We start from the raw sequence: 26,904 nt of genomic DNA, 5'->3' as shown, positions 1-26,904 counted from the left end.
TGGCTCAAATGGCATGTTATTTGCGTTGTAAGCTGTAGGTTTTGACAGCCTCATTAATGTATGTAAAGCACCACATCAGAGTCTAGATACACATCACTCGCTACAAGCGGGGAACACTGGGGGCTAATTCATGATTTCCCCTTAAGCCCCTTCTTCCGGTTGTCTCTCTGTCTCTGCTCCTTAGCAGCATCGCGTCGCCTCTTCTTCCAGGCACGATTGTTCTCGCCGCGATTCTCCCAAAACCATTTTGCAAACTCGGTTTCCTCGTTGGTCACACCGTTTTCCAGACGAGGTTTGGTGACAGGGCTGTCAAATGAAACATCCTCATCAGATTCGTCACTCTCATTCCACGTCATATGCCGGGTGGCAGCAGTGGTGTCGGGGGTGGGGGCCGCACTACGTTGGCCTCGGTTTTGTAGGTCGGTTTTTGTGAATGGCGTGAATGGAGTCTGCGGCTCAGCCATATGAAGCTCATCCTCAGATTCGATGTCATTGCCGAAGAAACTAAATCCAGTCTCTGGCTCTGGTGCTGTCTGGTCATCAGATACCGTCGGGGCAGCCCGTTTGAAAAGAGCTTCGAGGGGATGGACCTCCTTGGCAGACGAATCTTGTTCCATCTCTTGCGCATTCTCGGTGATCATCTCATCTGAGTCGGGCTGGCTCGGTGTCTCAGCGAGGGCATCGCTATCACTATCATTGCCGCTCGCTTTTTTCGATTCGACGATTTCTTCTTGAACTGTGGACTTCACATCGTCATCCGCGTCAGAAGATGCAGAAGATGCTTTAGAACTCTCATCGACATTTGCTTCATCCGATTCACTTTCCGCATCGCTACTCTCATCCGAAGACGAGCCGCTTGAGGAGGTATAATCTTCAGACTCCGAAGATTCCTCTGTGATCTTTTCTTTGCGTGCGCGCTTTTTGGTGTCTTTGGCAGCTGAGTTCGCAGCCCGGGCCTTCTCCTTGGCTCCTGGGATCTGGCCAGGCCGATAATTATCCTTCGAGATCTTCTCATTGGCAGGTTCTTTCAGATTCCCGGTAGAATCAACCCATCCTTTTCCATCTTCAAAAGTGACGGTAGGTGCTGCGCTTTCCTCCGCGGTGCGCAGGAAGCTTGGTTGAGTTACCGTTTTCGCGAACTCGTGAACCACGTTATCCTTTGGGGACTTCTTCTTTGCTTTCTTGTCATCGGATGCGGCGTCGGATGCTCTGTTGGGTGGGATTGTTGCTCGAAACAGACATTCGGATTTGTCGGTGTACTTGGACTTGGGTTGGAGTTTCTTTTCTTTGTTTTTCTTTTCTTTCTTCTCGGACTTGCGTCGTTCCTGCTTGGCATCACTGGACTCGGTCCATCCTCTCCTCACTTTCCGGTCTGTGGGGAGCTCGAAACCATCCAATACACCATCTTCGGGGTCTTGCTTCTTAGACTTCTTAGACTTCTTCTTGGCGCTCGAGGGAGCTTCGAGCACCACTTCCTCTTCCTCTCGGTGTCGCTTTTGAGGGCGGGCCGCCTCGACCTTGAACTTCTTGCCCTTGAGCATCGAGCCGTTCAGCTTCTTTTTGATCTTCTCCGCCTCCATTTTTGGCAAAGTTACGTATCCGTAATTATTCTCCGGGAAAGTGGAAATCTCGTGAAAAGAGACCTCTGTTGCCAAGTTGCGAATAGATGCTGGCAACACAGACGGAAGGATATCCGGGGTGAACGGTGTGATATGCAGCCTGGTCGTTTCAGTCATTGCCAGGGGAATCTCTGTAAAGCGAGAAAGATAGGCTATCGCAAACACCCAACTTGTGGATAAGATAAAAATTTCCAAGTGACGGATTCCAGAGCTTCGACACCGCTCTCTAATCTTTTTTTTTTTGGCAAAAATAATGGTACGGACTGATTTTGTGCCACCGCCCTTTATTTCAGAGGCTATCATTGGCTGGGCGGATCCCGAGGTTGACGATCTGATGTTGGCCTAATGTTGGCCTAATGTTGGCCTTGCTGCCTGGATATTCTCCGGCTTCGGTAAGTACCCAGTGCTTCGCCTCCTCCGCCCATCGCGGTCTTCATTCAGGTATTGACTACTTCCTCGTCCTATCCACATGCAGTTTGGGATCTGCAAAGTGGCCGGTGAAAAAGAAGAAAGCAAGACGCTGACAGGTTCATACTCATTCATAGACTTCCGCAGAACCCAGAAAAAACCCAACCCAACTTGGGTTGGGTTTTAGGGCCATACCTTCGTACCGGGGTTGGGTCCGGGTTATGGCCTTCGACCCGGCTGGGTTGTTGGGGCCCTAAGTTAGGTTATAAACAATATAAACACCTTAAATTATAGGATTCATAACTTATATAGATTTTCCCTATATATTTAAGTATTCACTTTATAATCCCTAATAGGTATATGTTAGGACCGGCGTGCTGGCGGGTCCTGGCAGGTAATATAGAACTAGAGTGAAGGAATAGCAGGGTGCTGGTATATTCATAAACTAATCGCTAAAGAGCTAAGTTCCCCTGGCAGTCTCTGTATGGATGACCTTTGGCGGGTCACGGGACTAGGTCACCTGACCCGGCAGGACTCAGTCTCCCTGGTGCGGTCTCTGGCGGGGGGTCATGCTACCCCTGCTGGGTCACGGGTTCTGGGTCACTGGACCAGGCGGGATCCAGCCTGTGAGGCACTCTCCTAGCAGAGGGTCGTAACAGTATAATTATTTTTTATATAGAATTATTTTTTAGTAAGTCTAGGAATATTAATATTATAATACTAGTAGATAAATAGTATACTAATAATTAATATCTAATTTAAATATATATAATCATATTACTGGACCTTAAATACTAATAAATAAGGAAATTTTATTAAGTTTAACTTACTATACTACTAAATATCAAAGTCTTTCTTAATGTAACTAAAATAAGGAAAAATTATAGTAGTCAATTTAGACAAGTAAGGCACTTTATATAGAGAATTATATAAAAGTTAGGTCTAATTAGATTTTTATTAGGTTATCCAGTGAACCTAACGTTAGGTCCGGTATAGGCCCGGGTCGGGATATTCGACCTAATTCCGGTGTGTGCGGATCAGAACCCAAAAACCGTGACTTTTTGGGGTGCGCCGGTCAACATCCCAATTGTCAAAATCGATGCGTGGATCAAGACCCGAAATCTCAACGTTGATTATATAGCGGCACGTGATCAAGTCCGAATACTCAGGGACGTGCTCAGTTTTACTCGGTGATCAAAAAGCGGCAAGAGGTGAGCACTAAAATAGAAAGGCAAAGGTCTCGAGTGCCAGGCATTATCCGGTACATATGTACTCCGTACGGAGTACTTCTTGAATGTGTAGATGGCTTCATAGCTCATTCCCTTGATTCTGCGCTCACCGATCTCACTTCCCCAGTTACTCCGGACAGATCACAACTCCTCCCCCCGCTCCTCGAGTTACTCCTCTTCCTCCACACTTTTAGCTCCTTCAACCATCTCCATGTCGCTTTCTTGGATTTAATTCTCATCATTTGTATCTCACTCCCCCTTTTTCTATTGTATTTCCACAATACCCCCTTGGGGGGCCCATTCCGCCTCATCCATTTTGGGTCCGTATCGTGAATCAGTCCACTCCCACATCCTTCCCCTCACCACCCGCTTTCCCACAATATGGGAAACTCCCAGACCAAGGAGTCGCGTTCCACAGCCCCCTTGAATCGTCGGGGCCATCGATCCTCCGATGCCTCAAGTCGACCATATCAAGGTTCTCGGTCAGCAAGAGGAAGTAGGCCTGACCTTTCGATTCTTGGGATCGGCAGCAGTCATGATCGAGATGTGGCCACGCTAGAACATCGGCGGGAAACAAAACAAGAGCGCGAGGCTCGTCGCCTGGAGAAGGAGCGGGTGGCTCGACTCAAAGAGAGGGAGCGCAGCATGAAGGAGGAGCATGTCGATGGAGGCTATCTCGTGACACAAGGAGTGTATGTGGGAACTGAAGACTATAATAAAGTAGTGGTGCGCCAACTGATGGTAGGTCCGCCTGAGATCCCCTCGGTGCGAGATATTAAGACTGACAGCGGCTAGATTGAACGCCGACTGGCCCCATTCTGGAGAGGTCTCAATGACTTCTCGGAGTCATGGGCTGAGCATCAGCTTATGGCGGCTGCGCGAGGCATGCCCATCCCCCCGCCCGATGAGATCCCGCCCGAATTGGAGTACAAACTACCCAGGATCGCGGACAAATCCCCTGTTGATGCGACAAATATTCAGCATCTGACAGTGCCGATAACGTCCAGATCGCAGTCTTTTAATTCAGATGTTTCACAGTCCTCCAACCCCCTCAATCATTACCTTCTGCATCTCCGATCGCATCCGGCACATCGACCTCCCCTCTCTTCAGAACAAGAGCAAAGACTTTGGCTGCTCTAACCACTTCTTCCAAGCATAACTCACAGACAGATCTAACACCCCGGGAGCTGCAGCTCCCTAAGGATCCGTTTGTCAATGGACAGCCCATCGAAGTCAACTTGTACAAAGACGCAAGCGAATGTCCAATCTGTTTCCTTTACTACCCGCCGTACTTAAATCGCACTCGATGCTGCGATCAACCCATATGCTCCGAGTGCTTTGTTCAAATCAAGCGTCCGGATCCGCATCCTCCAGAGCATGGAGAGCCCGAACCAAATGCTCCTCCGGCCGAGAGAGAACAGACAGAGTCGACGGAGTCACAGTTGGTCTCTGAACCCTCGGCGTGTCCATTTTGTGTTCAGCCAGAGTTCGGAGTCACCTACGCATCGCCGTCGTTCCGCCGTGGTCTTACCTATGCAGCAGACCCCAGCGCTCGGCTCTCGCCCAACTTCACTTCTCCCGTATCATCCACCTCCTCCTTATCGTCTGCCACCGCAGCTGTGCCAGGTCGTCGTCGTGCTACCTCGCTCTCCACCACCGACCCTACAGTGGTTACAACGGACAGGATTCGGCCTGACTGGGCCACCAAATTATCGAATGCACGAGCTCATGCGGCACGCCGGTCTGCGGCAGCGACTGCCCTTCACACTGCGGCGTACTTGATAAACCCCAGTGCCTCCGGTAATGACTCGCGTGGGTTTGGCATTGGACGCCGAGGAATGCGAAGAGCCACTGCTGGAGAAGGGTCTGGCGGCCGGACCGCTTCACCCGCGCTCAATGCATTGGCTTTCTTAACGGAACGTACAGCCACTAGTACCGATCGGGCGTCTTCTCGCGCAGCCGGACAAGACGCCGATTCAGCCTCTGCTGAAGAAGGATCGAGTAACTCGGCTGCGGCTCGCTCAAGCTCGAGGCGCAATCGATTTGATGACCTCGAGGAAATGATGATGATGGAAGCCATTCGATTGAGTTTGGCTAGCGAAGATGAGCGTCTCAGGCGGGAGGAGAAAGAGGCAAGAAAGGATGCCAAAAAGCGGGAGAAGGAGAAGGAGAAGGAGGCCAAGAAAGCGGATAAGGCAGCTCGTAAATCTGGCTTGTACAGCAATAATGCTAGCGCCTCCGCTCTGGATATCCTTGGTGACTCTAGTCTAGCCAAGGTGGCCAGTAGCTCATCCTCTGTCATGGGCGAGGATGCCGTTGGTGAGGAAATTGCTGCTGGCAGCAAAGGCAAAGGAGTCGACCGTGCATTGCCATCGACCACAGGAGAAATGAAACCCCCTTCGCTTCTTGATCCAACAATCCCAACGGTTCAGTCAGCTGATCAGTCTGAGCCATCACGGCCATCCCATTTACGGCATGTCTCCAGCGCCTCCTCGTCCTTCTCTTCTATCATGGAAACTTCTCCAGACGATCGCAAAGGCGGTCACACACCGGGGGATGATAACAACACTTCTCTTGAACCCTTGTTCAATTTTCGCAGTCTAGCAGCCGTTATTGGAGACGAGGAGAAGGCGGATGAGTGTGCAGAACACGTCGAGGACTCCTCCAATAAGTTACAGACGGAGGGCTCTTGCTCAAGTGCAGCCCCGTCAGTTCATCAACCTTTGACCGACGCAAATCCCGACACAACGACACCTATCGTCGAGTCTCACATGGAGTCTGACGGTGGCTCTGGTGTCCTTCCTAAGGAGCTCGAAACTCGCTCCGTCGAGATCACAAGTTCCGCTACGCACCCGGAGGCTACCTCGTGAAGATCTTCCTATTTTAGTGTTTCTTCTTTCTTATATTGACTTTGTTTGGTATCTAGACACAATCCGGACCGCATGGCATGTGTGGATTGGCCGGCGCATGGGATTGGTTGTTACTGGTGCAGGCATTTTCGACTTTGTTCCTCCTTGTTTATGTTCGCTTTTTATCTTCTCATTTTCTTTACTTTCTCATGGCTTGGTACCATTTCTTACGCTTTCAGGTCAAAGATAGAAGTGCTTTAGCATGCAAATTCGATCAACACATTCCACCAGTTGCTTCTCTGATGTCCGTAGGTCTCCGTAAGTACCCAATACCTACATGTAGGTACCTACATACCTAGGTCTTCGCACCGATCCATACCCCTGTTTGCCACTCGGAGACTTTTGCCGGTATTATGTAACCCTATATATTATATACAACAGTCTGCCTATGTAACGTAGACATCTTCCAACGCTGCTTTTCCCTTTTGCTTTGGTTTTTAAGGGAGGGGGGAAGGACCTTGTTTCGCCTAGATCTACTCTCTCTCGGAAAACCAGAGATATCTCAGTCGAAGGGGGCTATCTGGGGTTTCTCCAGCACGCTCCACCTACATAACATATCGTATAGGGCCAAAGATTCGACACTGACTCTGAGGGTGGATAGCTGAAAGATCTGAACTGCTTCTAAAGGGTTATGGTATGGATACCACTCATACGATCAGATACATTGGCCTGTAAATTCCCTACCACACAATGTTTTCTCCTGGGTATGTATGTATCTCCCTAGCTTGTGCTGATTCACTGGCGCAATGGTAGCAATATGCCGTGTTGCAGAGCCTTGATTTCCATCTTCCCCTACTCGCGGGCGATGGTCAAGGATTTCCATATGGATATCGGCAAGAATATTTCCTTTTATGATGGGATTCTGATTTTGGCATTCTCGCTCGCTGAGGCGCTGACCGGCATGTTCTGGGGTGTTCCCTCCGACCGCTTGGGCCGGAGGCCCATCCTTTTATCTGGCTGCGTTGGCACCACGATGTCGTTGACTCTGGTAGTGATGGCCCGAGCTTCTGGGTCGCTCTCGCTGGTCGAGCCCTTGATGGAGCTCTTAATGGCAATGTTGCAGTAATCCAGACAGTGGTTGGCGAGCTTGTGAAACGACTCGAGCATGAACGTGAGCCTACCCTCCTCCTGTTATATATAGCGAAGCTAACAGTCAATTGCCTATGTTCAGCCCGAGCATATGCCATCATGCCGTTTATTTGGTCAATTGAGACAATCGTTGGCCCAGGTATGTAGAGTCCTCCCATGGGGTGATTATACAGAAATGCTAACTATATACAGCGATTGGAGGCTTGCTTGAAGGGTTTCCATACCTGTTTCCAGCTCATGGTCCTTTTGGGAGACTATCCTACCTTTTACCTCACATGGTTCGCTCTGTCTTGCCTTTTTTTTTTAGAATTATCGGTACCTGGCTATTCTTACAGGAGACCCATCCAGAAATGCAACCTGACAAGGTTCATGGAAATTTCGACCACACAGCGGAACAGCCACTCCTGGTCACATCTGATGCAACTGCCAATGCAGGTGTAGACCTGCGAGTGGAGACTTACGGGACCTTCAATCAGACCCATCCGCGTAATGACGAGAACTGGAATTTCTAAGCCGATGGCTCCTCGCCAACGTCGAAGAAGTTGCTAAAGCCCAAGCCTTTCTCCATTTTTTACTTATCACCCAATGACTTACGAGCTTCTCTTCTTACCCATCTTCTTGCAGGATAAGAATTCTCGAGGGTTGCCGGATTCACCGCGCTCGCTCTTCGATATACCAGGTGGAGTTGGACTTTCCACTCGAACTGTAGACGTGGTTATGTCTAGTGACGGTATCGTCGCTCTTGTGGTTCAAAGTATCATTCTCCCCACGGTGGCACATTACCTTGGCATCTGGCGGCTCTTTGGAATCGTTACAGTGCTTCATCCAATTGTGTATGTCATGGTCCCATTCCTGGTGTTCTTACCACCTCAGCTCCTCTACGTCGGTATTTATGCTTGCTTGATCGTTCGCAACACTCTGTTTATTATCGACTATCCAATTATTTTGATCCTCATAAGTAATACACGATAATGTCGTTCATATCCGTGGCAATGATGAAGATGATGCCTTGATAGAACGTCTATAACGTCACATTAAGAAGAACATGTTTCTTATTCAATTGCTGGGATTGCTCAGAGCCAATACAAATGCCTTGATATCTAGATACCTAGACATAGAAGCAGATACATACATCTGTAGTCCACGAACGAGTCTCTAGATGCCAGTTGACGTTGAAGAGAGTACTGTGTAGATAGGGTGGATGCACCTTTCCCGTTTGGGCTTAGCTTTGTTTACGCAACAACGTCAACACGGCAACTCCAGTCTGTATACACAAACTCTGCCCTGCCTTGCTTCGCTTGATTGTTACCCAACCGGCACCTCTGGGCTTAAAAGCAGACCAGAGGCGACTTTTTACGGCTAACTCTTTCCCATCTGTTTTACCATCTTGCTTCTATCATGTCCAATCCTCTTTCCGATCTCTCATCCTCCTATCAGAACGCACGCGCGCAATCTCAAATGGCGAACTCCTCGCCCTTTGTTCACAAAGTCCTTGATCAACCCTCAGAACAAATTATCCCCTCAAGTCCATTGAAGCGGGGATGGACAAGTCACATCGCGCCAAGTCCGAATGCCTATGACAAAAACGAAAACTATTACCCTAACGAACCCGAGCATGAGAATGAACACGAGGATGATGAGATCAATGACGCCGAATCATATCAACCCAGCGCCAGCTCGCCATTCCAATTTGATGGGCGTGAAGAGACAGTGGATTTCCAAAAATTGCGCGAGATGCGACAGACTTCAGCCCAATCACATCTGCAGCTTGAGCCGCTGGAAGAGGAGAGCCCCGCAAGCTCTCCGTTCCGCCCTCAGGAAAGAGAGGATACACTGGATTACCGAGGACTACGGGAAGTGCAGCCGATGTCACCTGGATTGGACCGGCGACTGGCTCTGGAGGAGCCGATGAGCTCCCCCTTCCGTCCCGATGCAAGTGAAGATACAGTAGATTTTCACCATCACCATGAACAGCAACAGTCATCACCTTTGTCACGCCCACAACTTGAGCCATTAGAAGAAGAGAGCCCAAGGAGTTCTCCCTTCCAGGCCCATGCCCGAGAAAACTCGATGGATTACCAGAGGCTGCGCGAGGTCCAGCCCATGTCGCCTGGTTTGGGACGGCGGCTAGCTCTAGACGAGCCTGCAAGCTCCCCATTTCGCGCTAATGCGCGGGAAGAGACGGTTGACTTTGATCGATTGCGTGCAATGCACAATGGTTCGCCAGTTGCAAATGCACGGTTATCACCCGACCCCGTTAGTTCGCCTTTCCCTCACGAGGCAAGAAATAAGATTTCTAGTTCCCCCGAACCTCTTGGGATCCAAAAAGTCTCGCCCGGAGCCGTGAAATATTCTTCTTCCCCTGCTATGACGCACAGTTCGCCCATCCGCCCTGAAGCACCAGATATGGTTAGTTCCCCAGAGATATGCGATATAGAGCAACGGTCACCGGAACCACTAAGACACTCCCTCCCTGCCGTGGAGTCCTGTCTGCCTACCCATGAGGATGCACCAGAGGCGATCGATTCCCTGAAGCTCCAAATGCATGCGGACTTATCGGGAGTATCTGAACGGTCTTCTCCTGTTCCAGCACCTGTTTCGTCTTTCCGGCGGAATCTGATGGAGCATACTCCTGACCTTCACGAGTCGCGCCGAATCTCTCGTACATCGCTTGGTTTAGGCGCTCAACGTTCGATTGCAGCAACTCCTCGCAAAAGATCGTACGATGAAACGCCCCAAGACCTGGAGGATGACTTGCAAATAAACGATCGCCACAAGAAGGGTATGATGAGCCGGCCGACGGCCCCAGCGATTCATGTTGATTCCCAACAGGCACCTAGTTTCATCCATGATCAGAGCATCATTTCCGCTACAAGTGCTGTACAGGATCGATCCACAATTGGTAACAGCATGCTGGAAGACAAACGGAACGAAGGGATGAGCACAGTGCTTCAAGAAGACGGCGATAAAGAAAACATGTCCCACGTAAACTCAAACGAAAATTCAGTTGCCGACGACTCGATGGATGACACTTGCTTGAGCACGTTTTCCGCCGTACCGGACATGACTACATTTGCAAAGCTTCGCGCCCAGTCACCGATGAAGTCATCGCGAGCCAGTATCGGCTCGGCTCCCACTAGGGACGGGCATCGACGGAGCATCGACCTGACAACCCCGGGCACAGGACGCAGAGCATACAGAGCGAGCACCCATTTAGATGAGAACTCACTCATGGGATCACCCACGCCACGACCTAGAGGCTCTCGGGACGTGGCTAACCAAGTCGACTCTGCCAATTTGCTTGATCTCACAGATCAAGTGGACTATTTCCCTCGCCAGTCCATGCAAGGTGCCCGTTTTTCTCCCTCACGGCGGTCGCCCATGCGATCTGTCCGGCAGTCCATTCGAACCCCCGGAAAGATATCATCACTCTTGGACTTCGATATTCCAGCTGCCCCTACCCCTCGATCCATTCCCACAGTCACTCCTCGCGAATTGGAGTCACTGAAGTCTGGCTTCTTGTCTGATATATCTTCGCTGAAAGCTACTCTCAGCGGCAAAGAGGCCGAAATTGCCAGTCTCAAGCGGGCCGTTGCAGACGCTGAAAGACGTGTCGGTGAAGCTTTAGAAGAAGTCCGCAACGAAGCCGCCAGCAAAGAGGAGCTAGAGATGGAACAAGCCGAGTGGGAGCGTCGGGGCAAAGAGATGGAGACTGTTCTGCGGTCCGCCCGCTCTGAGTTGGTGGAGGGAGAGCGTGAACGTGAGCGTCTGTCTCAAAGGGCGGAGGATGCCGAACTTAGCAAAGAGAAGCTGCAAGGTAAACTTGTCGAACTTGACAGCCAGCTTTCTGCTGCACGGGCTGCTGTTGTGTCCGGCGCCAGTAAAGCTAGCGCATCTCACCAATCTTCCAGTTCAGCCGAGGAGACTGCTCGCGAAGTTCAAGATGCAGTCGAGAAGGTCGCTCGTGAACTGCATGTGCTTTACAAGGGCAAGCATGAGACCAAGGTCGCAGCATTGAAAAAGAGCTACGAGTCTCGCTGGGAGAAACGTTTGCGCGAGGTGGAGAAGAAGCTAATTGCTGCCCGTGAGGAGAATGAGCATCTTCGTATTGAACGTGATACTGCACCGTCGGATTCAATGTCCATGGTTGACGCTAGCCTCTGCGCTCGTGAGAATGAGGAACATGAGGCAGAGAAGCGTGCCATGGAGGCCCAGATTAAGGGTCTGCAGGGAGAAATGGCCGCCTTGCGAGAGGACACTGAACGAATGCGCGCAAGTCTGGAGTCTGAACGTGCGGAGAAGGGGGAGCTGGTTGCTGCTGTTGATGAGTGGTTAGCCATGCAGCAGGCCCCTATGCCAGCCCAACCCCGAGAGCGTGAGTCTTCTGTCGCATCTTCTGTGCAGAATGACCACCTCGATGACCTAGTTCAGCCATCTCGCGAGGTCACCCCCGATGACTTCCGTCGAAGTGTCAGCCGTTCCGGGTCAGGAAGCATCCGTCCCCCTGCCCCTGCGGAAAAGAGAATCCCTAGATTCGGTGCTGCCGGTGGTCATTCCCGCGGTAACAGCGGTGGTCGGTCCGGCATCGCGATGCCTACTCCTGGTCGAGGCGGAATCATGGGCTCCATTGAGAGGATGGGTCGCGGTGGTGTTTAAGGGTTATTCTAGATCTTTATGCGATTCTCAATTCGGGAGTTTGATGTCATTTAATGTTTTCTGTAGTTTTGATTCTTGGTTCTTGTTTTGATTCCCGGACACTGGATGGGATGCGCGGTTTACCTGGGTTTTCATGATGTTTATGTCTATTTTTGTGTTTTCTGGTGTCTATCGAGATCGGTCGAGACATGGGGGGATCGGCATTGGGCTTGGATCACTGTAGGGCAGTGCAATGAAACGATGTAATGATTCCATAAGTCCAGTTCCAGAGTTGCTACGTGTGTATATGTATGGGAAATCACATCCTAGTGTAAGGTTGCAGATAATCACGAACAACCCCGGCAAGGGGACGGAAAAAGAACCCCGGGCCATTTACCCTCGAGGATCGACACAGACTGGCCCAGAGGTCCCCCTTTCTATGCTCCGAGTCCATCGGATCGGATCAATCGCAGATGTCTTACGTCACTTCCTCGTGGAGCTCAGGGTTGGACTCGGTGCTGTTCTGGCAGCGATTACAGTCGAGCGAAGAGTACGGAGTACCATACCGAATTGAAGATGTGCAGATCTGCACTGGGGAGTGGCAACCTTGGGAAAGATCCCCTATTTCGGTATGGTACAATACTCTCCACCCGTGGGACGTGGGACAGAGTACCATGGACACCATTCGAACCCATCTACTGCCGGATGTGTGTACGGCGTGACTACAATACATGTATCTCGATAGGGTATCTCCAATTCGGAGACGATTCTGGTCCGATCGGGACACATCCAAAGCGGAATCGATTTCTCGCATCATCCGCTTCCTATTTCTCCCCCCCCGCACTTGGAGGGGCACTACGCCATGACCGCCCCCCCCCAAAAAAAAAACAAAAACAAAAAGAGGCGCAACCCCGTATTCTCAGATCTCTTTGCTGACGGGCTTTTCCAGACTCGGCTTTCCCCCGGACTAGGTAAACGTGGGGTGAAATTGCCGGGTCTTGGTCTCTTCCTCTGATCACTGTCCCTGGCTCTTGGCAACTTGACTAGATACATTGGCCTTCCCTCGGAACATGTCAATCATTGGGAACAATTCCAGGACATTCTCCGCAATCACACAGCCTCCAAGATACCGTGCTATCGGACTTGCCTTTGACACTTGCATCCAGTCCCCTGTGCTATGAATACTGCGGTACGGAGTTCGGGATATACAGAGACGCTTTGATTCCGCTCTCGAATTGAAGGTCGTTGGACCCGAGTCTAGATGTACGCCGCTATTCTAAGCGCTGTCTACCACTTGCGAGAGGGGACAGCCAATCGTCTGTCAGGCTATGGCTCCGATTCCCTAGCTACATAGTCACTAATGTAGGTGCTGTATGAGGTATTATTCCCGAGACGCTGGATATCCCAGAACCGGCGAGATGTTGCGGTCCATGAGACCTCAATCACGATGTACTCCGTACTCCGTACTCCGTACCCCAGATGGATTTTTCTGGGGCGGAAGATGCCGGAGAGAGCTGAAATTCCGTAATGAAATTACCAAAAGGCCTAAATCCCTAAATCCCAAAATCCCAACATCAGCATTGACCTTTGCCGCGTTCGTGATTGGCGCCCCACGGGATCCGCTTGTCGGCCTCGTGAGAGACAGAATTCTCCATTTCTCCATCCAAGTCCTGATTCGGGTCGGGTTGAGGCTTTTAATGGCGTCATTGGAACCAGAGAGGATACTGGCCTCCGTATCTAGGAACCTAGGAACCTAGGAACCCCTAATCTCACCCGGATTCCTCGATACTTGATCAATACTTCGAGAAGGTACCTCCAGGTACACATATAGCTGCATGTCCAATGGTACATCATGGACCGAGGCACCTTGTCGACATCTCAACGGCGAGTTTCTCCGGAAATCGGCACTTTCCAATGTCGGCAGGCCGGGTGAAACACGATGCGGGATATTCATTTCTGTTAGTTCAGGGGTTCCTGCTCCAGTTTGTAGGTGCATGTAGGATGAGCGTCCCAAGTTGATTGCACATTATTCGGGGGCTGCGATGTGGATTGTGGGGGTCGACTCCGTATGTTTTGAAGAGTCCAGACGGAGTACCGGAGTACTCCGTCTGGATACCTTCTTCCCCATATCTATCATATATCATATATGAGCTCTTTGGTCGATACTCCGCAGTCCGGAGTCGAAGGTTGAATATTCTCGTGACGAGAACAATGGCGTTCCGCTGGAGGCCTGGACTCGGAAGATTACCTAGGTAATAATAAGGGGGGGGGGGGGGGGGGGAGGGGGGGGGAGAAAAGAAATCAAAAAAGGACGGCCCTGGATTGGTAGCACGTACTCCATAGTCCGTACATACACCTGTGGCAGAATGGAGCCTCTAGGGTCGTGGTATTACCTTGAATAGCCGATCTACCCTACATTGTTTGCCCGTTCCTACATAGGGTTATGTAAGGATGCTACTTCTGCAGCATCTCCCCGTAACATCACCAGATCCCTTCTCGATGGATGTCCGGGGAGTACCAGGGAAAACGGCGAGGGCGAACGGGAACGCTGATCGCGGTCCAGAGCCCTAACAGGTAAGTTTGTGCCTCCACATGGGCTCCGAGACTGGAGCATTCTCCAGTCTCTCCAGTCTCCAGTCTTGGCTGAGAAGTCGGGGGAATGTGGGAAAATCCCCTGTTTCCACGTTGACCCGCAATTTAGGATCTTCCCTATTTTTTCTTTTTTTCTTTTTTTCTTTTCTTTTTTTTTTTCTCCCCGATTATTATGTTTTGTGTGATGTTATCTTTGATTTGACTCTCAATTATTATTCCGATTGTTACGATGATTATGATCATTTGTGATTACATTTCCACAAGTACATTTATGCTTACTCCATGGATGTATACTCCGTACATTTGCTCGGTGTTTCTCGGAGGGTTGAAGGTCCACTTGACTAAGAAAAAAAAAAGAGAGAGAGAGAGAAGCGGAAATCCCAACCAAATCACATTCTCCTCTAACTCCCTTTTGACGAAAAGAGAAATAAACTTTCACATGGACAAATCAGCCCTTGTAACGTGACCGGGCCGAGGAACGGTACAGAACAGCCCGATGGCGAGACTCCGATGACGCAGTACCTCGAAGTACCCCCAGAACTCCGTACCAGGCCATAAATTACCGTACAAGGCACTTGTGGGGAAAAAACGCTCGTAATTTATTCTCGCAAACTTTGGGATTCCAGGGTTAGGGGCAATTCAGAACCTGGGGCATACTTAAACCTTCATCTTCCCCCAACGCGCGGGAGTTTGGGAAGGAAAAAAATCGAATAAAAAAAAAACGACCTCTCCACTCCTTACTTCCGCCTTCTCACATGTCATCGTGACATTCTTCCCGTTTCGGCTCTCTCTCACATGCTCAACCTATATATCTCGATCTGACTCGATTGAACTCGATTGTGAACTCGATCTAAATCGATCTAAATCGATATCGAATGCTCCCAAGTCACACAATATGACCGACACCGAATCTGGGAAACGAAAGGCTTCAACCGCCGGTCTCTCCGGCCATAACCGCCCCGTGAAGAGACGCGCCTCAAAAGCCTGTTGCTGCTGCCGCGCTCGTAAAGTACGCTGCGATGTGGTCGAGAATGGTTCTCCGTGCACAAACTGCCGCTTAGATCAGGTGGAGTGCGTGGTGACGGAGAGTAAACGCAGAAAGTGGGTGAATAAGAAACTCAGTATGCACTTCATGGCTGACCTGCGATAACAAGGAAATCTCGCGTGGAGGTTGAGAATCACTCCGAATCACCGGAGGCCTCGGAAGATCATCCTTTCCATCGTCTCGGGGATCTTTCAGGGTTGGCCGATCTGGTGCCCACCTCTCCCTCGCAAGCTTCGATAGACTTGGACCAGGGCCAGCATATGCCTCATCTGCTATGTGCGTCAATGCCCTCACTTTACAATCCATGATGGCTCACTGACCAAAACCCAGACCAAAACCAGGCCCAACGTATTGGCTCTGATGACCACTATCGCCGTCGCATGGTGCCGAACCCAGCAGTCCCGGCCTCCATGCCATTAGCCAATGTGACCTCGCAAATCCAACAATTATTAGATCCCAACTTTGGCAACGCCCGATCAGCCAGTGGATTCCTTCCGGACTATATCCGAGGTCTTCCTGCGCGACTCCAGAAAGAGGACATCGATTACTTGGCCGTCAAGGGTGCCTTGACCATCCCCGATGTGAACCTACGCAACGAGTTACTGAAGAGCTATATCCACTATGTTCACACTTATATGCCATTGCTCGACCTGGAGGAGTTCTTACAGAACATTGTTCAGAATGATGGCATTCATCGCATCAGCCTGCTATTATTCCAGGCCGTCATGTTTGCTGGCGTGGCTTTCATTGATATGAAGCATTTGCAAGCCGCCGGCTATCAGACTCGCAAAGTTGCCCGCAAGGTCTTCTTCCAGCGCGCCCGGCTCCTCTATGATTTCGACTACGAGGTTGACCGCATCTCACTCGTGCAGTCGCTATTGCTCATGACCTACTGGTATGAGACCCCCGACGACCAGAAAGACACCTGGCATTGGATGGGTGTCAGCCTGTCGTTGGCTCACACGATCGGCCTGCACCGGGACCCCGGAAACTCGCGGATGGATGTGCGCCGTCAGCGGATGTGGAAGCGGATTTGGTGGAGCACATATACCCGCGATCGATTGATTGCCCTGGGCATGCGACGCCCGATGCGTGTGAAGGATGATGATTGCGATGTGCCCATGCTGAGTTTGGAAGACTTTGAGTTCCATCCTTTCTCGCCCGAGATCGTGGCTATGGTTGGCAACTCGGAGATTCTCCAGAACGTCAATCATCAGCGCGAGCTCGCATTGATGTTCATTGAAAAGGCAAAACTTTGCCTCTGTGTCAGCCATGTTTTGTCTGCTCAGTACTCGGTCCTCAGCCATAAATTTGGTGGCACTATGGAAACAACAATGATGCTGGTCCCGAAGAAATCCACCGCCGAGACATTTGAGGTGCGGAGTTGTGATCAGGAATTAGAAGATTGGCTGGCCAACCTCCCTGTCGAAACCCAATATGCCGCTTCTAGTGGATCAAAGCTTTCCGAAGCAGATGAAGTGCTGCACTCGCATCGTGCCTTGTTGAAGATGGTCTACCTCACTACATCCAGCGCTTTGCACCGCCCACAAGTCCTCCCAGCCGTCCCTTACCCATCCACAGATGCAGAACTCCAAGACATGTCCCGAAACAAAGTGCGATTCGCCGCGGTCGAGATCACGGCCATCGCTCAGGACCTCCACTGCCTTGACTTGACTCGCTACTACCCAACCACCGGAGTCACAGTGCTTCTCCCGGCAGTCATCATTCACCTCCTCGATATCAAGTCCAGCGACCCAAGCATCCGCATGACGAGCCTCCAACGCTTCTACCAATGCATGCGCATCCTCCAACGCCTGCGTGAGATCTATGCCTCCGCAGACTTCGCCACCTCCTTCCTCGAAGCCGCAATCCGCAAAGCAGGCATCCAACTCACTGTCTCTCCACAAGATGTCCAGTCTTCCTCCTCGTCTTCCCGTGCCCGGAACCTACCGGCCAACTCCTCGGATACTTTCGACCCCACTACCAACCCTTCTCGCCTCCACACCTTGACGCCCCCACCGGATTCCCTCGCACAGAAAATACCGGACCTCACATATCCTAAACACTCCGGTCCTTCCGCGGGCGGACGGTCTACCGGAGACTTGTTCGCCTCGACGCCGCCGCACTCGGACGGAAGCGAGAACGGTAGCACAAACAACCTCAACCCGAGTGTCAATCATCACAAAGATGGTGACGCCTTTGCTATGCCCTCTGAAATGAGCCTCACCGAGCTCATGGACTTAGCAAATGATGCGGAGGTCACCCAAAATGATTTCGATGCCTTGATCAACTTCGATGATCCGGGCAATACCGACTTCTTTACCGACGATAATACGCAACACGCGGCTCATCAGAAAGGATTTGAGTTTGACGTTGACAATGTGAACATGATGGGTTTCGATACCGAGACCAAGACTGTTGATTTCGCCCATTTGGCAGAGAACAACATGCCGGAGCCTGACATTTTGAAGGCCTCGGAATAAAATACTACATTCTAGAGGCCACCGGGCTCCGGTTTGTTCTCCGATCTATCTCAAGGGGCTTTTTGCAAAAATCCCTGGAGTTAGGTAGGCCTTGAGAGGATTGCCAAGGCGAATTCCCGGCCATCAAAATTCATGCTGCACCATGTAAATTTTCTTTTTGTTATACATAGTATATACTTATAATGATGATGATTATGACTGCGGATCGTCCATTGGCCCTTGTGTTTCCTCCATAAAGATAGGATCCCAGAAGTGAGTAGGGAGGGAGATATCTAGGAACTCTCCAAACAGTGTATCGATATCTGCAAACCCGTCGTGCGGTGATGCATCCACATCCTCTCTCGGAGGCTGAAGGTCATCTATTGTAATACCCGCCGCGGGGGGTAGCGTTCGCATTCCATGGCTGTTATTGCGCTGCCTTTTGGCTCGGTGAGAATCATTGTCATGGGATATAAAATTGATTGTCTCCTGCCTCCCCGATGCCGAGCCACCGGTGTTACTATGTCTGTACGGAGACTCCACCACCTCCCTTTGTGGATGGACGGGATCTGCCCGAGAAGAGTGTGGCTGGTTTTGAATCTGGTCTAGTGCTTTTTGGCCTAGCCTGGCCATAGCCTCGGCGGAATACCAATACCGGCTTAAATCCTCCAGCAGCGAGCGACATGCCTTCAGACTGGCTTTGGCTCGGTCAAGGTGCGTGATAAGCCTGCTTGACCGGAGTTGTCGGTATGAGACACCCATCGATAAGGTGATTGAGTATGGCACGATTGGGAGGGGTGGTAGGTCGTCCGCACACTCCGATGCGACGAGAGAGTGAATGCGAACAGCTGCTAGTCCTTGTCTGATAGACGAAAGCCTCGTGCTATCGATGTTCTCGGTGTGTTTGTATCGACAGGACAAGATAGCAACCGAATGATAATAAAGCTCTAAGAAACCTACTTGCGATTAGTTGAGAGAAGCGAGGACACAAAGAGTTTCATGGGCGACATACTTAGAGTCACGAAATCCAGGTCTTCTTGAGTATGCTCCCCCACTATATCCTCAAACGCAGGGAACCCTTCTTCCCATCCACCGGTAGTTTCTGCGGAGGGTCGATAGAATGAAATCACAGTTGCGAGCAGATCTGAGACAGAAAGCCAGACCTCAAAGGCCCCTCGTGGAGCCTGGCCATGGACATTGGGTTTGGCAACCCCGATATCGCGATCAGCAAGGAGAACTGGCCGGCCACCGATGCTTGCATGCATCTTGTCCAGTGTCCATAAACACCAGAAAAGTTTCGTCAACGGATCCGTGGATGTTTGGTCTGGCCGGCCAAGATGCAGTCCTACTGTCTGGGCCTGGTGAATCGCTTGACAGAGATGGAGAGATGCTGCCTCGGCCCCTTCGTACCCCTCACAATGCAAAGACATCAGTGCAAGAATGCGAATCCGTGTCAATCGGTCCGATTCCAACTCTGTGTCCATGGCCACAACCAGTCCTTTGTAAATCTCGGAACAGAACTGGCGCGATGACAAGATTGGGCCGTCTGGCACAAGGCGTAAGTGAGGACGGGCTATACGGGTCTTTGCTGCGGTTAGGCATATGGCTTTTTCGAGGAATAAGGATGCTGAGCCCTCTACTTGTGCATGGAACAATTGCTGATCTACTATTGGCACAATGTGGTTGACCTTGGAGAAATAGATACCGGACAAAGACTGCCGCGTTGCCAAGGGCAGTTGTTCGCATGCCTGCATCCCCGCAGCAAATCGTTCATGCAGCACCGACGCGATGGATTGGCTATCGCTTGCCATTTGGGGTGGGAAACCGGTTGTAGATACTGCATCCGTGAGTTGCGCTCTCTGCACGCCATGAGTTTTCGCCTTCTGCGCAGCTGGGGAGTTGATCCAGAGCCCGATACGATCCCGTAGAGGGTTCCCAGTTGGCTCATTCAATCTTTCTCGAATTAGGGACTCTGGATTGAGGTCCCCCACAAATCGCTCGGTGGTAGGGACCGATGGCGAAGCTGGACTATCGGATGCAATCCGTGCTCGGTCTGTGTGCGCGGATGTAGGACGCCGTTCACTATTCGAGTCATTGGCATGGACGGGGTCCATGGGGCCGTTTTCATACAATTGGGACGGTGGTCGTCGATTGTGATCATTGAAGGGTTCCCATTTGGGCATTAAATGCCGACACCGTTTCTGTTAGGAGATTAGGTGGGTGAACGCTGAGTTCCCGTCATGTACGCACTTTGGATCGTTGACAGGCGGGACAAGCTCTCAAGGCTCGAGTGCGACCCCGTGCCTGGGGGATGTCCGCAAGCCAAGTGAGTTCCATTTAAGAGAGTTCATTGCACTACAGGTGTTTTTGGAGGGAGAAGCGGAGATGTGAAGCGGAGTAGCGTTTGTTATCGATAAGAAGCTCCCGCCATAGATGGCCTCAGTTACGAGCTCACATTGTCTACTGGATACAGGGATCTTTATACTCCGTACATCTACATATATGTATATTTGCTACGATGTACACTTGCGATGGGCCAATGTAGATCGGATGGATATTAGCTACTTTGCGGTGTACGGATCCATATGCATCTGCAAGGCCCATCCATGAATGCGCCCTTCCCAACTCCATAAACATCTTAAACAATACAAAATCAGATCCGAGAGGAATTTTGAATAGTCAGCAAGGTGATGTTCATGTTGAGTTCTGAACTGAATCTGAAGTCTTTGCCTCTGCTTCAGCCGCCACTAGGGCTTCAACCGCGTCATCATCATCAAACTCATCAACCGTGGCAGGCTGGGCCTTGACCTCGGACTGAGACCCAACCGGCGGCTGGTTGATTAAAGTGGTCGCGTTTTCCTTGTCAGAAACACAGGTGGAGGCCAATGGAGCTTTTTTGGGTGGCACTAGACTCCAGTCAATTATTTCATCGGCGCCGTACCGTGAGGCAAGCCAATCATTGCACTTCTTGAAGTGACCATTTTTGAACTATACATCGTAATGTCAGCTAAGAACAGATGTCCCAAGGACGAGCGTCTCCCATCATAGAATCTACTCACAAAGCCATTATGCGCACTTAGAGGGCTAGGATGCACCGATTGTAGAATACAGTGCTTCTCTTTGTTAACTTTGGCAACTCTCGTTCCAGCAGGCCGGCCCCAGGCAAGAAAGACAACGCCGTTGGTCCGGACTCGAGCAACGAGATCAATCACCTTCTGTGTGAATTTCTCCCAACCCTTGTTAGAATGACTGTTGGCCTGATGAGCACGAACAGTCAGACATGTGTTGAGCATCAGGATGCCGCGCTCAGCCCAAGGTATGAGTAACCCTCCTTTATCGGGTGGTGACTCAAAGTCAGGGTAGTCGATTTTTATGCCCTTGTAGATATTGACCAACGATGGCGGGGCTCGCACGGGGGCACGGACAGAGAAGCATAGCCCATGAGCTTGGTTGTGGTTGTGGTACGGATCCTGGCCAATGATGACTACTTTGACGTTGTGCAAGGGTGTGTATCGGGACCTGCGTTCTGGAAATTAGTATAGGGTACTGCTTCAAGGAGGCAGTCTGCTTTACCAAGAGTAGATATCCTCTTCTGGCGGAAAGACCTTGACTTTGGAGTCTTTCTCCTTCTTCAGGAATCGCTTCAGGTTCAAGAATTCCGTGCTGATCACTTCGTCCTTCAGGTGAGCTAGCCAGCTCTCATCCAAAGTATCAATTTCCAACTGCAGTAGCTCCTTTTGTTCCGGCGTCAAGGAAGCAACCCATTTCTGCTTATCAAAGCTGCTTGGCCGTGGGGTCGGGGTCGATTGAGTGCTCGGGGACCTCGGTTTTGGAGCTCCAAAAAATGAAGTGATGCTTCCACCTTTGAGTTTCTTCGGATCGGGAACAGAGCTATTTTCCGATTTACGTTTGATGGCAGGGCTCACCATGATGGGTCTGAGGCGAACGTGAGATGGAAATTTGGAAGGTGTAAAATGAGCTTCCCCAGAAGTTGCTCGGGACCGATAAGAGACCGACGCGGTTCGCGCGACGCGACTGATCTGCAAAGACGAGATTGGCTTTTGGGTTGGTTCTATATGGTAGTCGTTTGGGGAAATATAATATAATGTACAACCTATGAATTTCTTGAATCCAGGCAATACGAGCAAATAGATGCTGCAATTTTACAAACTGAGCGATAGCGAGGAAACCGGCAATCGAATACATATAGTTCGGGTTTAAAACATACAACAGACAAGATGGGGTTACATATTCAGAAAGCAAGTAGAACTCAGAGTTCATCGTGAGCAACCTTCTCATCGGAAGCAGCAGACTCAGTGGCCTTGGGGGAAGCAGCGGTAACATCCCCACGCTCCACGGGCTTCTTTGCGCCTCCATCGAGACCATCCACCTGGTACTTGCCGTTCTCCTTGATAAAGGTGACGAGATCCTCGACAGTACGGGAACCAGAGTACTCAACAGGGGAGTCCTTAGCACCAGCGGGATAGAGCTTGATGGTGGGGAACCCAGTGATAGAATCAGGCACATCGTTGGCAGTGGCGTCGATCTTGGCGATAGTAACCTTTTCGTTCAGCTCAGGAATATCAGCGTAGAGTGCAGCGAGCTCGTCGTACTTGGGAGCAAGACTGGAGAGGATAGGTCAGTGAGGGCCAGGGAAGAGCTATGCTTGGTAGAAAACTTACGCCTTGCAGTGTCCGCACCAGGGGGCATAGAACTCGACCAGGACATCCTTCTCGTTTTCAATGACAACCTCCTGGTAGTTGCGACCAACAACAACGGTGACGGGGCCTTCCTGAGTCTCTGGAATGGGCTCGGACTTGATGCTAGGATCAACTTTGCCATCAAGGACGTTCTTGATGAACTTGCCAACATCCTTCGCGTCAACCTTCTTGGTTTGGTCGTAGGGGTACTTGGCGTTCTTGGTAGTGTCCTGGATAGCAAAAGCGGGGAATTCCTCAGGCTTGAGGTTGAGGTTTCCAGCGTGGGCGCCGTAGAGCTTAGCATCAAGGGTAACAATGTTAATAGCGCCACGGTGCTTCTCAGCAATGGGGCGGAAATCAGCCGCCAATTGCTCGCGCTCCTCAGCAGTCTCGGCGAAGATGTAAGCGAGGGGGATGCCGGCCTAATGGTTGTAGACAGTTAGTTTTGCGCTTTGTCGAACTTGGGACGAGCAAAGGTGCCTGAACATACCGCCATGTACTTCGAGTAGGTTTCGGGACCGAGCTCGCCGACAAGAGGAGTGCTAGCGATCTTGATCCAGTCGAGAATAGCGTCACCCTCGAGCTTTCCGTCGTAAACGGTCTTCTTCTCATCGAAGTCCTTGTAGATAACGATGGAGGGCTGCTTGACTCCCTCAGCCTTGGCGAGAGCGGCGTCGCTAGAGGCAGCGAAGAGGAAGTTGTCACGCTGAGTCTCAGCGAACGAAGTGAAGCTGTCATTGGCATCCTTATCATCGGAAGCGACGTATCCGATAATCACAATCTTATCCAGGGCCTTGAATTCCTCCAAGTTCTCCTCGTTCACGGTCGAGACGGCAGGCATCGACTGCTTGGTCATATATGAAACGATACTGTGTGAAGGGAAGGGTCAATTTTGAAAAGCACAAGAACCGGGTTGTCCAAGACGACTTACGCATCGGCCTTACGGGCACCACCGTAGGGCTTGTGGGAATCCGGGCCACGGAAAACCTTGAGTGTAGGGTACCCATCCACCTCGTACGTTCTGCACAACTCCTCCTCCTCGGTGCAATCCACCTTGACGACGGGGATCTCCTTTGCCTTGAGCTCTGTGGCCGCCTCTTCGTACTTGGGGGCGAGGGCCTTGCAGTGACCGCACCAGGGTGCATAGAACTCAGCAAGAACCAAAGGGTGCTCCTTGACGAAGTCATCAAAGGTATCGGTGGTCAATGTGATAACATTGGCATCGGCCTCGGCAGCTTCGGGCTCAGCTGCGTGAACCGCAGTAGCGCCAAGGAGGCTCAGGACGAGAGGGGCAAAGGACCGCATTATCTCTAAATCAAAATAAGCCCAAGTGCTCTCGAAGCTAACAGAATGTTTAGAAGCATGTTACAAAGGAGGGGCTTACCAATACAAGTGGATGAGTGTGAGATGACAAGATCCAAAGAGCGGGAATGTTTTTATTTATGGGGAAATGAGCTTGAGGACAGTTTGTTCACTAAAAAAGGGCCTGAGTGGAGCTTTGTGACTGGGCTATGCAGGGTTGCAAGGGCGGTCTTTTTGGTGATCCTAGGTTCTTCAGGTACATCCGGAGTACCTTGTACCCAGGAGGTACCTCCACTATTGCCAATCTATGGAGATCACGTCGTTCAATTGCCACGGGAACACTGGTACAGCATACATAACTCTATGTACTCTCTGTACTTTGTGTACTCTGTCCTCCGTACATTACTTCGTACCCCTCCCCTTCGCCATGGACTCCGTACTCCGTATACAACATTGTACATCTCAAGTGGACAAGTGGCCTTAAAAACACTTGTTCTTGGCGAGATTAATGCCCATCTCGATCTTATTAGTCATTCATGCACATAGTTCCCGCTAAAAACGCCCATTATTTCCATATTGCTTCTGCGGGTTCAGCTCCAACATCAGGCCTATCAGATCCCCATAGACCGAAAATAAAACAAAAAAAAAACAAAAAAACAAAAAAACAAAAGAAAAACAAAAGAAAGGAAACGAAAGAAAGAAAGAAAGAACCCATTCTACTGGATATGTCAAAGGCTCCCTTCGTCTATTCCTCCAGTCGCCTCATCTTCTGTGGCTCGAGCGTCAACTATGGTCCCATATCTGGATCCTGCAGGTTTACCCTCCAATTCCGCTCCCAATGCTAAGGCATCTCGTTTCCCACGCTCAACATCTACCAAAAGCATGAGCGGTAGTGGCACGACGATCAAAATCGCTAAGAAGAAAAATGCTGGTCGAATCTCACCATAGCGATCTGTAATGGCACCAACAATGGCTGGCCCAAAAATGCTAGATCCTTTGTCGGTGATTGCATACAGCGCATAAAAAGCTGCCTCGTAGCCTGGAGGAATGAGCTGGCCGAAAAAGCTTCGACAATACGACGACAGTCCACCCATAACAAGGCCATAAACAGCCCCTAGAGGATACATTTCCCAGGGCTGATGAAGACCAAGTCCCACGTGTTGCACCGCCGGGATAAACCCAAGAAGCCCATATAGTGGAATGAGTTCAAACAGAATGATACATGCAATGATTGTCTGCTCGGCCCGTAGGTTGAAGTAATGTGACACATAGCTCCAAGAGAACGCACCAAATACTCCAGCGAGCATGACGATCACATTGATCAATCCCAGGGCGGCAGGCTTCATGTCCAGTTGTGTTTTCGCAAACAATACGGCAGTGCCACTAACAGTGGCAATTCCATCACTAAGAAGGAACCAGGCTGCAAGGAAAATCATGATATCTTTTAATTGTCGTGCTCGAGTCACGGTCTTTGCAAGAGATTTCCAGGCGTACGCCATATATCCAATCCACGAATGGAGCGGTTTGCCGTCACCCCCCAAGAGAGGGGGACCGGGCCTGGTGCGCAGCCATAGGGCTGCAGGGATGGTAAATATAAACCACCATAATCCAATCAAGAAGAGCACCACGCGTAATGAAAATGTCGGTGGATGCACAACCACGACAACTAGGATTGAGAACATTTGTAGAATGACTGCCCCGATATAGCCTATACCGATGCCATTTGACGAGATTCTGGTGGAAAGTCTAAGCTCCAGGGAGGTAATCGTGGGAGACGTCGCTGTTGTTTCCCTGTTATGCCCGAGTAACGACGTGGTGTCATCCGGATTTGGTCGGTCAATAATACCATTTGAGGACAAACGGCGCTCCCTGGGATTTGGTATATGATCATTCGCCGGCGTTGGTTCTTCGATCTCCTTGAGCGATGGATGATGGCGAACCAAAACAGGCAGGAACGAATTCAAAAGGACAAAAGACGCACCAAAACAAGTGTTTGAAATGATTGCAAGCAGTCCACCTAATAGGTAAACTTTGGGGACTACAGCCAAGAACAACATCGTCGCAATTGAGCCAACGAAAGCGAAGATAACCAGGAGCTTCTTGCGATAGGTTCCATGATCAGCGGCTCCTGACATCGAAATTATCAGGATTGCTTGGACTAAAACGCTCAATGAAAACGTATACAAGGCAAAGCTTGCGGTGTTGATCTCGGCGCCGAGGAAGTAGATAATGCACTGGCCGCGATCTGATACCTGGGGACGATACTCTGGTACATCTGATTTGGGATATGATAGTGATGGACTCCAAGTTGCGCTGCACGGTGTGGTCTTGTCGGACAGTAAAACGCCCCGATCCCGAGCCATTTGCTCCAGGGTTATTGGAAGAAATGAACCTGTTCCTAATCAGATATTGTCTACATATGGCAAAGACATGAAGCATACGCACCCATGGCACAAACAACAAATACCTCGGCAGCCCAACCATAGCAGTACCAGCCGGTAAGCTCTTTCTTACTGGTTGGCCTGGTGTCATCGCCAGTATATTGGGGGAGAGACCCAGAATTCTCCTGTACACTCATGGCAGGCGAGGTAAATCCAGAGTCATGACCGGACATGAATCAAACAAGACATAAAATACTCCTTGAGGTAGTCAAACTTAGCTAGGAGACATTATTGGAGATCCCCAGGTGTACAAAGTATCAAAGCGGTGAGGTCATATGGGAGCGGAGGCTGAGAATTGATACAAGATCTGGTATCTTCTTGTATAGGTACATGTCCGAAGTACTGACACCTCGAGTTTTAGGAATGTGTTGTACTGCACAGGCTGTAGGGGTGACTCCAGGTACTTCTAATAATACCGTACTGATTACACATTTACAAATACCAGGCAAGGATGATACTCGAAAATACCAGGC

At 50.5% G+C, this 26,904-nt stretch overlaps 11 protein-coding genes across 11 annotated transcripts; 6 read left to right on the top strand and 5 right to left on the bottom strand.

Annotated features, from left to right (window-relative positions):
* Positions 1 to 128: 128 nt before the first annotated feature.
* Positions 129 to 1,736, bottom strand: N7457_003988 (uncharacterized protein; the record flags this gene model as incomplete). Its single annotated transcript, XM_057175033.1, has 1 exon — positions 129 to 1,736. The coding sequence occupies one exon, from the start codon at positions 1,734 to 1,736 to the stop codon at positions 129 to 131; it is 1,608 nt and encodes a 535-aa protein (XP_057032080.1).
* Positions 1,737 to 3,184: 1,448 nt separating this feature from the next.
* N7457_003987 (uncharacterized protein) lies at positions 3,185 to 3,488 on the top strand (the record flags this gene model as incomplete). The annotated part of the gene is made up of 2 exons (XM_057175032.1): positions 3,185 to 3,325; positions 3,384 to 3,488. Coding segments are annotated over 2 exons (246 nt in total), but the record flags the coding sequence as incomplete, so codon positions are not given.
* A 149-nt stretch (positions 3,489 to 3,637) lies between these two features.
* Positions 3,638 to 6,126, top strand: sip5 (Sip5p; the record flags this gene model as incomplete). Its single annotated transcript, XM_057175031.1, is given in 3 exon segments — positions 3,638 to 3,997; positions 4,052 to 4,269; positions 4,284 to 6,126. 3 exon segments carry the CDS (start codon positions 3,638 to 3,640, stop codon positions 6,124 to 6,126), a joined length of 2,421 nt encoding a protein of 806 aa, XP_057032078.1.
* A 729-nt stretch (positions 6,127 to 6,855) lies between these two features.
* N7457_003985 (Tetracycline resistance protein TetA/multidrug resistance protein MdtG) lies at positions 6,856 to 7,766 on the top strand (the record flags this gene model as incomplete). Its single annotated transcript, XM_057175030.1, has 6 exons — positions 6,856 to 6,869; positions 6,937 to 7,068; positions 7,158 to 7,276; positions 7,337 to 7,393; positions 7,447 to 7,532; positions 7,590 to 7,766. 6 exons carry the CDS (start codon positions 6,856 to 6,858, stop codon positions 7,764 to 7,766), a joined length of 585 nt encoding a protein of 194 aa, XP_057032077.1.
* A 73-nt stretch (positions 7,767 to 7,839) lies between these two features.
* Positions 7,840 to 8,281, top strand: N7457_003984 (uncharacterized protein; the record flags this gene model as incomplete). Its single annotated transcript, XM_057175029.1, has 2 exons — positions 7,840 to 8,140; positions 8,214 to 8,281. The coding sequence occupies 2 exons, from the start codon at positions 7,840 to 7,842 to the stop codon at positions 8,279 to 8,281; spliced, it is 369 nt and encodes a 122-aa protein (XP_057032076.1).
* Positions 8,282 to 8,652: 371 nt separating this feature from the next.
* Positions 8,653 to 11,910, top strand: N7457_003983 (uncharacterized protein; the record flags this gene model as incomplete). Its single annotated transcript, XM_057175028.1, has 1 exon — positions 8,653 to 11,910. One exon carries the CDS (start codon positions 8,653 to 8,655, stop codon positions 11,908 to 11,910), a length of 3,258 nt encoding a protein of 1,085 aa, XP_057032075.1.
* A 3,457-nt stretch (positions 11,911 to 15,367) lies between these two features.
* Positions 15,368 to 18,009, top strand: farB1 (putative C6 transcription factor (Ctf1B); the record flags this gene model as incomplete). Its single annotated transcript, XM_057175027.1, has 3 exons — positions 15,368 to 15,582; positions 15,636 to 15,802; positions 15,857 to 18,009. Coding segments are annotated over 3 exons (2,535 nt in total), but the record flags the coding sequence as incomplete, so codon positions are not given.
* Positions 18,010 to 18,201: 192 nt separating this feature from the next.
* N7457_003981 (transcription factor domain-containing protein) lies at positions 18,202 to 20,325 on the bottom strand (the record flags this gene model as incomplete). The annotated part of the gene is made up of 3 exons (XM_057175026.1): positions 18,202 to 18,944; positions 19,001 to 20,189; positions 20,239 to 20,325. 3 exons carry the CDS (start codon positions 20,323 to 20,325, stop codon positions 18,202 to 18,204), a joined length of 2,019 nt encoding a protein of 672 aa, XP_057032073.1.
* A 357-nt stretch (positions 20,326 to 20,682) lies between these two features.
* Positions 20,683 to 21,917, bottom strand: N7457_003980 (uracil-DNA glycosylase; the record flags this gene model as incomplete). The annotated part of the gene is made up of 3 exons (XM_057175025.1): positions 20,683 to 20,976; positions 21,048 to 21,507; positions 21,562 to 21,917. The coding sequence occupies 3 exons, from the start codon at positions 21,915 to 21,917 to the stop codon at positions 20,683 to 20,685; spliced, it is 1,110 nt and encodes a 369-aa protein (XP_057032072.1).
* Positions 21,918 to 22,258: 341 nt separating this feature from the next.
* Positions 22,259 to 23,993, bottom strand: pdiA (protein disulfide isomerase PDI1; the record flags this gene model as incomplete). Its single annotated transcript, XM_057175024.1, has 4 exons — positions 22,259 to 22,613; positions 22,671 to 23,110; positions 23,179 to 23,557; positions 23,620 to 23,993. The coding sequence occupies 4 exons, from the start codon at positions 23,991 to 23,993 to the stop codon at positions 22,259 to 22,261; spliced, it is 1,548 nt and encodes a 515-aa protein (XP_057032071.1).
* Positions 23,994 to 24,718: 725 nt separating this feature from the next.
* Positions 24,719 to 26,568, bottom strand: atg22-1 (putative autophagy protein Atg22; the record flags this gene model as incomplete). Its single annotated transcript, XM_057175023.1, has 2 exons — positions 24,719 to 26,382; positions 26,436 to 26,568. 2 exons carry the CDS (start codon positions 26,566 to 26,568, stop codon positions 24,719 to 24,721), a joined length of 1,797 nt encoding a protein of 598 aa, XP_057032070.1.
* Positions 26,569 to 26,904: the final 336 nt, after the last annotated feature.

Source organism: Penicillium paradoxum, assembly GCF_028828445.1.
Source record: "Penicillium paradoxum strain IBT 22861 chromosome Unknown utg000004l_segment0_segment0, whole genome shotgun sequence".
NCBI classification, from domain to species: domain Eukaryota; kingdom Fungi; phylum Ascomycota; class Eurotiomycetes; order Eurotiales; family Aspergillaceae; genus Penicillium; species Penicillium paradoxum.
Note: the sequence above shows the minus strand (reverse complement) of the source record. Positions and strands in the feature narration are given on the sequence as shown.